We start from the raw sequence: 14,249 nt of genomic DNA, 5'->3' as shown, positions 1-14,249 counted from the left end.
TCAAAACAGGACGACAAAAAGAAAAGCCCCTTCTACATGCACCGAGTGATATAAAACAAGACTTCGAACCGCTCATCCTCTAAGTACAAGTCGGTAATGGTACCGGATTCTTCGTTCCAAAGCATGTACAAGTACCCGTGAAGCTTCATGTATGAAAACTCGTGCGTACCCCTAGCATACGTAAGTCCCATCTCCCTGCACCTCCACGCCTTCACATAACTCATACTGATACCGTAGTTGTCAAACATGTCCCTCTGTATGTCTTTAGCCTTGTACTTAGTTCCGTCTTGGGTGTACTTCCCCTTAATAAGGTGGCCAACTACCCATGGTGCTGCTTGACGGTGATCTGAACGTCTCGCATTCAAGTTACATGTGTGTTCATTGTGAAATACAGTGACCTCAAAGTTGTCAGAATGCATCTTCTTCCTCCCCCTCAATCTCCATTTACAATCTGGAGCCTTGCATGTAACGTACAACACATCAGGGGATGACTTCTTCACCATCCACTCGAAATTGTTATTAAGGGCAAACCTACCCACAACTTGTCTCAATTCTTCCTTGTTTTCATAAAAATTACCAAGCTCTATCACCCCTGCTTCCTTACTTTGTAAACAAGTAGTTAGCTCATGATTTTCCATTATATCTTCCTTTGTCCACATGGGAGCTTTGAACTTGGTACAAACTTCGAAAGAGGAGAACGTTGAGAACGTTGCATGACGAGCATGTTCTTCGCCCGCCCGGTCGACTACTGCTAGTTCCAGGTGTAGTGCGATTTTCACTACGAGGTTGTCGTTCTCGCTGTGTACCTTGGTTACTCGGTACACACTCTAACCTCAACAATGGTCCCGCTACGGGTTCATCGACTGCTAAATCATGGTCATCGTCCATATTCAAATCTACAATAGGATCATTATTGTAGAAGGGTGTATCGAACTCTTCAAACTGATGAAATCCTGTCGCTTCTTGTTCTTGCCCTACATTGGTCGGAACATCAAAATTGGTCGGAACCTCTAAATTGGCCGGAACCTCCTCATTCACACCAATCCCAACATCTGTTTCGGGAACGCAAGACCCTACCACACTCCGAGGGAGAGGATTAGTAGGCGGCGTAGGCTCCGAATTCCCAACTTTTCTCACCTTGGTCACGAATAATGGCATAAACTCTGTATTTGACATTGTTGCCCTCATCTCTAAAAACGTTCTCAGTTGGCGTTCTCTCTTAATAACCTCTGGCGCAACCATTTTTCCCTTCATGTACAAGGAACAAATCTCCAACTTTAAATCATACGCTACCGGATCAACTTCCAACTCTTCATATAAAATTTGTCGCAGTTCTTGTAGGGTTGTCTCGGTTGTAATCGTCAACGTCAAAATGCTTTATTTGCTTTGTAGATCCAATTATAATTCTCACATAACCAAACACCATCGTACGATACAACAAGGAACACTTTGTCTCCTGCAATTGCAAACCAAAAAAACAAGGTGAGTAAAGGAAAAAACACCAAAAAAAAATAAACATCGACATCCCATCGATATCAATAGACATAATGTCGAGAAGCACAATACCAGAAATTAGGGCACTGATTGTCGACATTGTGTCGACATAATATCGACATACAATCGACAACAACAACAACCATGCTCGTCATCGACATACTATCGACATACCATCGACATTATATCGACAATAAAAACGGTTGCACATTAAATGTTAATAAATTTTACATACGTTCCCAACAACCCTCCCCAACTGAAACGTTGCATGTCAGACACGTGTCCTATCGACAACATATCGACATGAAGTCGACATGTCGTCGACAAATGTGTTAGCAGTGACACTAAATTGGCATGTTGTCGATAAGATGTCGACATAGTATCGACATTCTGTCGACAAATACGCCATTTCATGCGTTTTCCCCTGTACAGTTACGCATTTAATGACCATTAAATTTTCATACATTCCCAACATTTTTACTGCTCTATAAAAGCAAAGGGAAATCTTATTCATAAGTGCTCTTGTATTCTACCTATCTCTTACTCTTAAAAATTTTCTCTTATTCTCTTAAGTTTGAAATATGGCCCCAAGAAAGAACGGCAAATTCCCCATCCTAACTCCTGAGGAGCTGAAGCAGGAGGAGGATGTTGGCATAGTTACTCCTGCAATGCAGAAAGTTTTGGACGCCGCTCGAGCTTTCGAAAGAGAGCGAAACGGTAACGAGTTCAGGTTCATGCAACTTGAAAGAGAATTTGCAAAAACTGGTGAATGGCCGGCTCCACCACCTGGGTTCCCCGAAGGATGCCGTCGTTGCAAACTGGGCATCTTCAACGGTAAACCGGTGAAGCCTGGAACATTATGCAAGTATTGCAAGGCTCACCCACAAGCCAAAGAATTTAAAAAAAAAATAATTTCTTATGTTATGGTTTCAGGGGTTTTATTTAATGTTTTTTTTTTAATTTTTATGAACTTTAATTTTCTGTTTTTTTTTTTATGTTTTTTTTTTGTTATTTTTAATGAAGTTTATTTTCTGTCAATGTTATGTTTATGTTTATGTTTTATCTACGGTATTTTTCCATTGCATCGATATTTTGTCGACATGATGTCGACAAAATATCGACAACTTCTCAAAAACAACAAAAAATGCTTGTTGTCGACATTCTGTCGACAAACATGTCGACAAAATGTCGACAAATAGTTAATCCCAAAGTTGGTTGCATGATGTCGACAACATGTCGACATAACGTCGACATAACGTCGATAATGGTCGTCACTGACCTTTCCTTTATAATCATCGACAAACCATCGACATATCATCGACATATCATCGATAACACAGGAAAACCCAGAAATCAACTGAAAACCAGATCTGCCAGATCTCAACAATTTCAGACCAAAAAACAGCAGTTCCAACAATAAACACACGTATAACAATTTTAAACTACATAAAGTCAAACAAAATGCTTAAAATGCAACTTACCCATTATAATGGTGTAAGATTCTTGAGTGATGTTGTATTGTGCTTCGGTTTTCCACCAACACCCACCGAGAAAACAACCATGCAATGTGCAAAGAAATAATATCGTGTGGGACGGATTTCAGCTTCGGTTTTTCATAAATTTTTCAATTTTTTCCTAGAGAGAGAGAGTGGTGCACGAGAGAGAGAGGGAAGAGGGAAGAGAGAGAGAGAGAAATACACTTTCAGATTTTAGCTTTTTTTTTTTTTTTTAAAAAAAAAAAGGGTAAAATGGGAAGTTCATGTAATTAATGGACTAAATTTGTACAAATTATAAAGGGGTATAAATTTTGATATAGGTTGTATTATTAGGGTCAAAAATTGAAATTTCCCAATTTTTTTAGGTCATATTACAAATATCTTTATATATTAAAAGTGTCTATCTAACGGCAATTCCTGGTTTAACAGAATATGCTTTACAAATAAAAGAATATTCTGTTAAATTTAACCCCAAACCCAAAAATAATCGTCCCAAAAATAATCGTCCACCATTAATCGTTTTCTCACTCACCATTAATCGTTTTCTCACGCATTAATATAATTCCTGGAACAATCATTATTCGAATCAAGCCTGCCTTGCTTCGTTTTCAGTGTATTTCATTCGGATCGGATCGGAAAAACTATGGCTGAGCACACTGAGAGCGCGGAGGCAAAATCGGAGTCTTTGATCGAGAAGATCCATGGTCATGGCGACTCTTCATCCCCCTCATCCGACTCTGAATCGGAGCAAGTGAAACCGGAATCTCCGTCTTCTGTTAAGACCAAGATTTTCAGGCTTTTTGGGCGTGAAAGACCAGTTCACCAGGTTTTCGGTGGAGGAAAACGTAAGGATCTCTTTCACTATTTTTATCTTTTTTCTTTTTTCAATCCCAATTTGCTTTGTCAGTAATTTTTCTGAGGTTACTTGGGTGTCCTCTCCATGTGTTTACCTTCTGGTTAAGGAAGCAGCTTCTTCAACACGAAATTGTCCTCCCAACCAATTTGTATTCTTTTAGATTACCTAACTGGCCGCTTAAAGAAGATTTAGTGGAGTGATAATCTATTTGAGAATAGTTTCTAAATCAATTGATAATGATAATTTTGCAGATAGTGTTTGTTAAGTAAATGCTATTATACCCTACCACACATCCACACAAAGATATTACTTGAGTTCTTAAATAATGTGTATAACTTTATTGAATTAATGCTTGAATCTTGCTTGTTATAGGTTTAGTTGTGGAATTTGGAAACTATCAGGCTCCATTTGATGAATCTCTACTTTACCCTATTTAGTTTATTTGGGTCATGGAAACTGTTGATGCGACCACTTTTGTTTCTTTTAGTAATTTATATTGAAGGATATACTTTTGTTATTTTGTTCTGTAAATCAGGAACATAAGTTCACTATTTTATTTATTTATTTATTAAAATTTTATTTAAAGAAGAAGAGGTAGATGTTTTGTTTCTCATCATTAACAGCTTTTGGCAAATGACATATGGCATTTGATTTGGCTTACTTAAGTGTAATTGATACTATTGCAGGTTAAGTCAGAAAAGGTTAAGCCATATTTAGAGGGGCGCTGTTTATATGTAGTCGGTGAGTTTCTCTCAATTTTTTCTCTCTGAGAAGGTTATTTAGTAGTCATTGTTGTTTGTTAAAAATTGTGATTTGTCAAATGTAGGAATGATGGGCTCTGGGAAAACAACTGTAGGAAAGATTTTGTCACAAGCGCTTGGATATTCATTTTCCGATTGGTTTGTATTTGACCTTAGTAAGCTTATCACTGCAAAATCATCACAATCCGATTAGATCATTAGATTTTCAATTTTTACTTGTTTGCCATATATATCTTTACTCCTAAGGTTCATTTTAAAGCTTAATCAGTGTTTGAGCAACAAATTTTAATTGCATTGAACTGCTAATAAAATTTCTTCAGAAAAGCTAGCGTGGTATTTGTGAGACTATGACCTTGAGAAATCTTAGAAATTCTTTGCCCATTGAATTTCTGAGATTTAATTGTGAAATTTGGTTGAACTTGTCTTGCATGTTTGCATATTTCTTTTCTACTGCCTTTGTCTAACATCCAGTACATATTACTTTATGCTGAATGTTCTGTTTCTGTTGTCTTTCTTAATGCCCCAGCGACACTTTAATAGAGCAGGAAGCTGATGGAATTTCGGTGGCCGAAATTTTTAAGCTCCATGGAGAGGGCTTCTTCAGAGATATGGAGGTTAGTTAGTTGCAAACTGTTTCCATTTACTCTTCAGATATAATTCTTAAGTTTGTAATGTATTTTCTACAAGTTCTTCATGGACTTTTTTGATTTTTGAGTAATAGATTCCTGGTAATAACCATTTTATGTGCCCATAAATGTAGATTATTGTGATAAAATTGATGTGTGCTTTATTCTATTTGGCTGTTTATCTTAAAAACTTTCATTTGCCTATTGGCTACTAGATTAATTAATTTTTGTCGAAGCACAATAATAATTTTGGTTGACAAAATTAGTCACCACCCAAATTTACTTTTGAATTCAGAGATGTGTATTATGTGTCCATGATTTTTAATTTTACTTGCTTATAGACGGAAGTACTGCGTCAGCTCTCATTAATGCGCTGTGTTGTTGTTTCTACTGGTGGAGGTGCAGTTGTTCGTAATATCAACTCGGTATGTTCTAGAAATTTATTTTCCTCTTTTGTTAGTGTAGTTGATCTCAGTTACTCATGTTACTGAGTAATAAATTAACTCATTATTATTTTGGTGTATCAGGAAATATATGCAGAAAGGTATTACTGTTTGGCTGGATGTGCCTTTGGACGCATTGGCTCAAAGAATTTCTGATGTTGGAACTGGTTCACGTCCCCTTCTGCCTAATGAATCAGGCGATATTTACTCCAAGGTACAGTTAAGAAGAATTTTTTTCTTCTTTCATATTCCTCTGAAGAATTAGGAATTTCTTGAAATGCTAGGGATCATAATTGGCCACGCAAAATAGTTTTCTCACGAATTCGAATTTGGTGTCCTTTCAGACTTTCATGCGCTTGAAATTTGATAGATAGATTTTTCTGTTTTTCTGTTTTTGTTTAAATATGAATTTGAATTAAATATATATTTTTTGTATTAAATAAATATAAATTTGTTTTCTATTTAAAAGTTATTTGAATTATATTTAAATTACTATTTTTTATTTTTTATTTTTTGAAACAGCTAGATATTTTTAGTTAGGCCTATAAATATCACCATGAATTAAGGAAGCAGTTTTATAAGATACATTATATTATTCAAGGTCCGTAATATTTATATAAAACTGGACATAAAATTAAACATAGCTTTATATACTCTTCTGTCATTCACTAGACGTTAGCATTGATATTATTATTGTTACACACTTGGCCATCCTTCTTCCTCAGCAAAGCTCTTATTTGAATATCAAAACTTGGTATATATCCTTGTGTGTCTATACCAACATTTCAAATTATTATTTTCTATTTTATTACTGTGTACTACATTACTATTTTCTATTTTTTCTTAATGCAATCAATGATGTTCTTTAGATGTTTCGTAATCATAACAAATCTCCACAAAATCGTACCTTTTGATCCTCTCTGTTTTTCCTTTTCTTTTTTGATTCTTGCAGAAAATTGTTATATTGAATGAATTTGACCATTACAGAGTAGGGGTAAACCTAAATTTAACCACTTTCCCAAAGTGGTAATAATTTTCCATTGGTTGTTTGACTTTCTATATTGATTTTACTTTTACGATTTGAAATATTTTTATATATAAGGAGATAGATTAACAATAACATGAAAGTTTTCTGCATATCTGGTAGGTGGGTAAGTGGGTTCACATGGAATGAGTAGAAATTTATGTTAATCAGCTTATTGAGTCTTAAAGTTTAGAACTTGATTTGTTTAATAACTATATATAACCAAAGACAAGTTTTTTTTTAACACATTGTGTCTTTCACCATGTGACATTATCTTACTAATATATTAGTGAAAAATTGTCTGAAGTTACTGGAAACAACCCAATAATAATGGGAACAAAGATGATTGTTCAAACTAAGAGAGGTACTTATATACTAACTAACACCATATATATTTCTATCAATTTCGTACACTTAAATATTCTGAAAATATTATTTTCCTACAGGACTGTTGTTGTCAAGCCGTGAATCAAGTACAATCGAAATCAATCCTGACAATTACGAAGCAACTACTCTTCATCAATGGTACGACTCTTAAACAAATTGATTGTGAAAATCCAAAATGCGGAAAAAGATGTCTTCCTACACCGCTAGAGCACATTATAACTAAATTAATATTTGGGTTTCTTGCATATTCATACTAACCGTTACATATTCTGTATAAATTATTAGTGCAAGGACATATGTACAACTCGACGATAGTACAGAGTTGCTAGATGCTGTGATGTTCGGTGATGTTGCAGAAAACATATTCTCATGTACTGCAGTTCAATTAAGATCATATTCGGACGAGGTAACTATAAAAAAATAAATATGTAAAATTTATACATTTTCGTACATAGAAATAAATTAAAACTTATAACTAATCATTTTTTTTTACAGAAACATAAGTTGTTTGTCCAAAAAACTACGAAGCAATTATCAGCCAAAAAATGGAGAATTCAGTTGTACGTAGATGCAAACCGAACAATGACTTCAAAGTACAATCAGTTCACCATTCAAGCAGTTGAACCAATGGAAGATTAGGAAGAAGTTACTTTTTTTTTTTTACAGTAATTTTATTTTATTTAGTGTTGAGACTTTTCTTGCTGCCGAGCTTCTTTTTCTTTCTCTTGACTTGTTATTTATGGATTTACATGGAGTAGTGTATGCAAGTATTTCATATACCCAGTTTTCTAAAAGTAAATAATAAGTATTATTTTATTATGATTTATATATACCTAATTATATTTACCAACCAATTATAATAGCACAAATATTAATTTGATAAAACAAATTATTCGTATGATCATACCTTTACATACAATCTAAATAAGAAGAAATAAAAAAAAAAAAAAACTAAACTTTACCTAAAACTAATCTTTACGTGCCTCGGCACGTAACTCCTACCTAGTATATATATATATTTATATATGTATGTATAGATGAAAGTAAAAATAAATGCTTAATTATCTCTTAGTCTATATTAGTTGGACATATTTTTTTTTAATAAATAAAATAATAATCACATATTGTTGTGACTATTCATTTTGCTAAATAATTGTAAACATGTGTTATGATTTTGTTTTAGAGATTTTATTTTAATATTTATTCAAGTTTAAAGCCATTTCCAATTACACTTTAATTAAAAACTTATATTTAGTGTAATTTTTCCAATAAAATTCTTCAATTTTCTTTTTTTATTTAATTAAATATTTTATTTATGAAGTAAATATTTTTATTATATTAATAAAATAACATTATAATAAAGAATATAGATTTTAATGTAATTTTTAGTGTTGTGGTTGGAATTGGAAAAAAAAATAGTGCTAAAATAGTACTCTTTTAGTTTGATTTAACACTAAAATTAAGTTTTGGCATTAGAGTTGCCTTAAGAAAAAAATTAGTAAGATAATTTTATTGTGATGGCATAGTTGTAATAAATTAATAATATTATGTCTAGTTATTAAATACAAATAAAGTAATTTCAAAGAATGACATTTGTCACTAAATTATAAAGAGAGTACAAAAGAGAGTCTCCTTAGCACTCCTCAAAAAATAATATGACTATCTAAAAATATATCACTGTTTAAATTACCAAAAAAAAAAAAAAAGACAAATATATCACTATCAACATTAGTGGTGGTGAACAAACTGTTTGTTGGAAACTAGTTGCTGCAGAAAATAAAAGGAACTGAATTAGAATCTAGGTTGAGTCGTGGAATAGGTGGCTCTTTTTAAGACGTTCACAGCACTGTCTAAATTTGTACAAGCAGACTATCAGCCTCGTCATCCCCAGGATAAAACAGTCCAGTGGAACACACTGTATCGAAACTCTATTACACGATAGAGTACCGTCGAAATACTACACCCAAAACCGACTACTTCTCGAAAATATAAATACTTAATCTATTTTCTTTAGATATACATATAAAATAAATAAGTCATAATATATTTTCCAAAGCAGCAGTCAGCGGCCGAAGCTCCCTCACCCAATTCACCCTTTCTTCTCTCGCCGTCCCCCACTGTGAGTCTCTCTCTCTCTCTCTCCCTTCATGTCTCTTACCTTTTTTAGTTTCGTCAAAAGGATCGTTTTATTTTGAAATGTCTTAGGCTTCACTCTCAATTATTCAATTGATTTAACTTAGAAATCGCATATGATGTTATTCGCCTTTTAGCCCTAGAAGTTGGTATTGGGGTTTTTTCCTTTGAAGGGTACTTCGTTTTTCGTAGTTTTAGGTCGTCTTGAACGAATTGCTTGTTAAAGGTTGAAACTTTTATTTCGAGGAACGTCTTACATTCACACTAATTACACACCATTCTATTTTCAGACTTTTGTGATAGTTTATGATCTTTCTCCTTTGATGATTGTTGTGCATTCTGTTTAGGTATTTTTTCTGATGGCAGAGGAAAAGTTGGACCCAAATGTCCCATCTGAAAAAAATGGGACTTTAGAGCCAGAAAATGCCAATGATGAGCATGCTGAACAGGTTCCAATACTCCAAAATGATGAAGATGATGAAAAAGATGAAAAAGGTGATTTTTTATTTTATTTTATAATATTAGAGCATTGTTTTCAAGTAACAGTCATTTTTTTTGTTGCTGTGGTGCATTATGATCTAATCATTGACATATAGTGTTAAAATGTAATTTATGATTTGTGAGTTCACCTTTCTATTGAGTAATATCGTTTTTCCATTTCTATTGCAGAAGCTACAAAGAAGAAAAAGAAGAAAAATAAAAACAAGTGAGGAGTCTTTTGTTAATTAGAGAAGATTTAATGATTATATTTGATGTAAAGTTTTTATTTTGAAACTTCTATTTCTTCTCTTATAAATAGGAAAAAGAAAGCTCCATCAGAGCAGAGTAATGCCCCATCTGTGCTTGCACAGACTGATCCACCATCTATTCCTGTAGCTGACCTTTTTCCCTCGGGAGAGTTTCCTGAGGGGGAGATCCAAAATTATAAGGACGAGTGAGTATGCACTATTTCTATACTATAGCAATTTTACATAACATATTATATACAGTGTATACTGTAGTTTCTTTTGGAGGCTTTAATGAAGCATGGAAATCCTCAGTCTTTTCATGGTCGATTTTTTATTTGGTTAAAATTTAATTTAGGATGATCTGTTGGGGATGCTTTTCCATTAAAGGCCTATCTGCATCCCTCTCACCCCTGTTGTACTTTTCTTTTACCTTATTGAAGTTGGTATTGTTTTCAGTAACTTATGGAGGACTACCTCTGAGGAGAAGAGGGAGTTGGAGCGCCTTCAAAAACCAATGTATAATTCAGTTCGTCGAGCAGCTGAAGTTCATCGTCAGGTTGCCTTTTGGGTTTCATATAAATAATTAAATTCTTGCATAATTGCATTGCTTTTTAAGTGAAATGAAAAACTATATCTACCTGGAAATGACTTTTAATGTAGGTTTTCTTTACCGTGACTAGGTTAGGAAACACATTAAAAGCATTTTGAAGCCTGGAATGTTAATGACTGATATATGTGAGACATTGGAAAACACAGTCCGCAAGTTAATATCTGAAAATGGTTTGGAAGCCGGCATTGCTTTTCCAACAGGATGCTCTTTGAATTGGTGATTTTTTTTTCCTGCTTTATGCATATTTCACGTAGTAGCCTTATTTGCATTGTCATCTCATATTCAAAGGCCTCTCGCATCGACAGGGTTGCTGCTCACTGGACTCCAAATGCTGGAGATAAGACTGTACTTCAGTATGATGATGTGATGAAATTGGATTTCGGAACTCATGTTGATGGTAATATCAGCTGTGCGTGTGTTGCACATATTTATTATTATTTTTTTTTTTCATATTAGTCTTTCCAGTGTGTTTGTGTGTGTAATATTTTATGTGCTGAGTGTGTTTATTTGTTTAGAATTTTTTCCCTTTGTGGCATATGTTACTCTTGGCTGGAGGTATCACACACTTTGTTGTTTGATTAACAGGATTAATTGTTGACTGTGCTTTTACTTTTGCGTTCAACCCAATGTTTGATCCATTGCTTGAAGCCTCGCGTGAAGCAACCTATACTGGTATCAAGGTACTGTTACATGGTGCCAAGAAAATTGAAGAGAACAACTTATATTATCGTGCATAGTACTGTATAGGATGCCAGGTTCAAGTGTAAATTATTGGAGCCCATATAAAAATTCAAGATGATACCTACTGTAAAAATTGGAGATAGTTTTTAACAGTAGCAGTATGTTAATTTAAAAACATTGGATATATTTATTGTCTCTCACCTTTCTGGATAATCTGTATCTTTATTCTATTACTTAGCTGTCCTTGTTGGTAACTTTTTGTATTTTGATTTCTTAAACATGAGTAGTTATGTATGGAGTTGTGATTCATGTGCTCTGTAGTTTTTTTGTTTCCGAAAACAGGAACTTAATATGCAGTACTTTTTATTTTCTATTGATTATGCAGGAGGCTGGAATCGATGTTCGTCTTTGTGATATTGGTGCCGCAATCCAAGAGGTTATGGAGTCTTATGAGGTTGAAATTAATGGAAAGGTGCATCAAGGTATGATATCTAATGATACTATCCCAAGTTGTACCAACTGTTAGCTAGGAGAACACGTTCTCGTTCTACTTTTCTAGTTCTTATATTAGTTTGGTGCTCTAATTTGTTACTGCATATGAATTCGTTATTTGCACCTCTTAATCTACATTCCTTATGTATATGTGGATTGCAAGTAAGAATATGGTTAATCTTGGCAGTTAAAAGCATTCGAAACTTGAATGGACATAGCATTGGACCCTACCAAATACATGCAGGAAAATCCGTTCCTATCGTGAAAGGTGGAGAGCAGACAAAAATGGAAGAGGGTGAATTTTTCGCTATTGAAACTTTTGGGTCAACAGGTAAAAGGTCCTTTCATTTGGTTTTCCTACATCGACACCCTGTTCTTTTTTATAAAAAAAAAACCCCTCTGGCTTATATTAATGTGTTTGTCATGCTCAGGGAAGGGATATGTCAGAGAAGATCTAGAGTGTAGCCATTACATGAAAAACTTTGATGTTGGCCACATGCCCCTGAGGTTGCCGAGGGCAAAGCAGTTACTTGCCACAATTAACAAGAACTTTTCCACATTGGCTTTCTGCAAAAGATATCTAGACCGTCTAGGAGAAACCAAATATCTTATGGCGTTAAAAAATTTGTGCGATGTCGGTATAGTGCAGGTATTGCCAACATCTTTTTGCTCCTTTTGTTTTGAGTTTGCTAAGTGGGAGTTGATGCATGTGAAAGCTTTTCTGAGTTTTGCCATTGTTTTTGCAGCCTTATCCTCCTCTATGCGATGTTAAAGGCAGCTATGTATCTCAGTTTGAACATACAATCTTACTCCGGCCAACCTGCAAAGAGGTCATTTCCAGAGGTGATGACTACTGACATGGAAGTTTTAAATTTTGCTCTTGCATGCATGGCGGCTGTACAACATATTATTAAAAGGAAAAAAGAAATATGAACTTTCTCCTCTTAGATTTTATACTTATGTATGTTTCTTATTCAGTTTTGTTGAACGAGTACTTGTTTTATAAGTGGTATTATACTCTTCTGTAGTGGAAATGTTGAATTGCTAAATTTAGAGGGAGTTCAAACAAACTGATCCATCTGTTCTTCACTGCTATTTCGAAAAAAAAAGAGCCTGATGATAGAACTAACTTGTGAGTGGTGAGAATTATCTGCTCTTTATTTCTTCCTTAGGTAGATAGAAGTGATCACTCCTAGTAGTTGATCAGAGGAATACAATATTATAAGAAATTATACTGTGACTTATATATAGCATATTTTAGAAGCTCTATGTGCCTTTCTTTTATTTAGTTAAGCAGTTTCAACAAGTAAAGAACCTAGCAGAAGAGATTATTTCTAGCATCAACACCAAATTGCTGGCAATAGTTGCGGTACAAGTCGACCCTAGCTTGAACTTTGGGGCGGTCTTTACCATCACATTCAACAACACCATTGATTTTTCGAATGGTTGCTCCAAAGCCTTGGCTTACAACAGGACTAACATTCTCCATCCAGAACCACAAAGCTGCTTTAAACGAAATGACAGGATCATTGGCCACTGTTTCAGGGGAATTTATCCCGTCGAAGTTGTTAGCTTTCCCGGCTGCTAAATAGTTGTAGTTCCATGTCAGTTGGAGTGGGCCACGCCCATTGTATCTCTTATTAGGGTTGCATGCAGTTCTTGGATCACAATACTTTTCATTTTGGTTTCCAGTTTCTTCCTTGAAGCAAAAATCTGCTCACAAAGTAAAAGACTTGATCAGTACAATAATACACACTTACACAGAAAGGATGAGGTAGCAAGGTGAAGGAGAACAAGAAGAAGAAGAGGAAGTTTCTTACAGCCAGTCTCGTGAGTCACATGAGCAAAGAAGGCTGCAATCTCACGTTTTGAATCATCAAGGGAGCCAGTTGTGGCGAAACGAGGGTATGAGTTTAGAGCATTGAGAAAAGCCTCTCGAGTGTAGAAGTTCTGGTTGGGACAGTTTGGAGCAGCAGCCTTGTTCTTTATCTGAGTGAGGAATTGTTGTGTCACAATGTTAGCCACCGAAACACCATTTGTTGTGCAGGGGCCTGCTTTGCAATTTGCACCACAATACTCAGTCCCACGACCGCAGAAGTCGAATTTGCTACAACATTCACCAGGGGCACATGTCTTTGATCCACATGGTGTTTGAGCCATCACACTTGCAGCCAGAATAGCTAAAAGGGTTAGGCTTAGTAGTAGTATTCTCACTTTTAGGGTTAGGCTTATTGACTGATAAGTTCAATTGACTTGTCAAAGAGACAATAGCATTGGCAAATATCCACTTTCTATCCCAAAATCAATGCTTTTGTCAATATTTATTACTCGGTCCATGGACCATGACTGCAAGTTGGGCGCTTTCTACCCTTTTTTTTTTCTTAGGAGGAAATTACGTAATTTATGATTTTGTTTTTGAAAATAGGAGTTTCTCAAAAAGTTTATTTTTTTAAAAAAAATATGTTTAAATAAGTTTATAAACATTATTTTTTTTAGAAATTTTTACACCAAAAATACA

The 14,249-nt window shown here is 34.6% G+C and overlaps 4 protein-coding genes and 1 long non-coding RNA gene across 6 annotated transcripts; 4 read left to right on the top strand and 1 right to left on the bottom strand.

The window, feature by feature from the left end:
- The first annotated feature begins 4,234 nt into the window (after positions 1–4,234).
- Positions 4,235–6,068, top strand: LOC115717693 (shikimate kinase, chloroplastic-like). Its single transcript, XM_061102494.1, has 3 exons — positions 4,235–4,745; positions 5,134–5,221; positions 5,575–6,068. The coding sequence occupies exons 1-3, from the start codon at positions 4,675–4,677 to the stop codon at positions 5,722–5,724; spliced, it is 309 nt and encodes a 102-aa protein (XP_060958477.1). The 5' UTR covers positions 4,235–4,674; the 3' UTR covers positions 5,725–6,068.
- Positions 5,768–7,238, top strand: LOC133030441 (shikimate kinase 3, chloroplastic-like). Its single transcript, XM_061103183.1, has 4 exons — positions 5,768–5,890; positions 6,629–6,702; positions 6,991–7,064; positions 7,147–7,238. Exons 1-4 carry the CDS (start codon positions 5,768–5,770, stop codon positions 7,236–7,238), a joined length of 363 nt encoding a protein of 120 aa, XP_060959166.1.
- Positions 7,239–7,371: 133 nt separating this feature from the next.
- Positions 7,372–7,917, top strand: LOC133030183 (uncharacterized). Its single transcript, XR_009684043.1, has 2 exons — positions 7,372–7,493; positions 7,583–7,917. It is a non-coding gene; the product is annotated as an uncharacterized LOC133030183 (long non-coding RNA).
- Positions 7,918–8,973: 1,056 nt separating this feature from the next.
- On the top strand, positions 8,974–12,801 carry LOC115699395 (methionine aminopeptidase 2B). 2 transcript variants are annotated; one of them, XM_030626782.2, is made up of 12 exons: positions 8,974–9,206; positions 9,568–9,715; positions 9,890–9,926; positions 10,020–10,154; positions 10,405–10,504; positions 10,629–10,774; positions 10,864–10,955; positions 11,144–11,238; positions 11,625–11,721; positions 11,919–12,062; positions 12,163–12,380; positions 12,478–12,801. In XM_030626782.2, the coding sequence occupies exons 2-12, from the start codon at positions 9,580–9,582 to the stop codon at positions 12,586–12,588; spliced, it is 1,311 nt and encodes a 436-aa protein (XP_030482642.1). In that variant the 5' UTR covers positions 8,974–9,206; positions 9,568–9,579; the 3' UTR covers positions 12,589–12,801. The 2 variants fall into 2 exon arrangements, with proteins under 2 accessions (XP_030482642.1, XP_060958476.1); XM_061102493.1 differs by having other exon boundaries at positions 9,112–9,206; positions 12,163–12,801.
- Positions 12,802–12,868: 67 nt separating this feature from the next.
- LOC115699396 (endochitinase EP3) lies at positions 12,869–13,960 on the bottom strand. The gene is made up of 2 exons (XM_030626784.2): positions 13,552–13,960; positions 12,869–13,444 (listed from the first exon to the last, which is right to left on the bottom strand). The coding sequence occupies exons 1-2, from the start codon at positions 13,889–13,891 to the stop codon at positions 13,047–13,049; spliced, it is 738 nt and encodes a 245-aa protein (XP_030482644.2). The 5' UTR covers positions 13,892–13,960; the 3' UTR covers positions 12,869–13,046.
- Positions 13,961–14,249: the final 289 nt, after the last annotated feature.

The sequence above is a fragment of the Cannabis sativa genome, chromosome 8 (genome assembly GCF_029168945.1).
Source record: "Cannabis sativa cultivar Pink pepper isolate KNU-18-1 chromosome 8, ASM2916894v1, whole genome shotgun sequence".
Lineage (NCBI taxonomy): Eukaryota > Viridiplantae > Streptophyta > Magnoliopsida > Rosales > Cannabaceae > Cannabis > Cannabis sativa.
The sequence above is the reverse complement of the archived record's forward strand: the minus strand, read 5'-3'. Positions and strand labels throughout refer to the sequence as shown.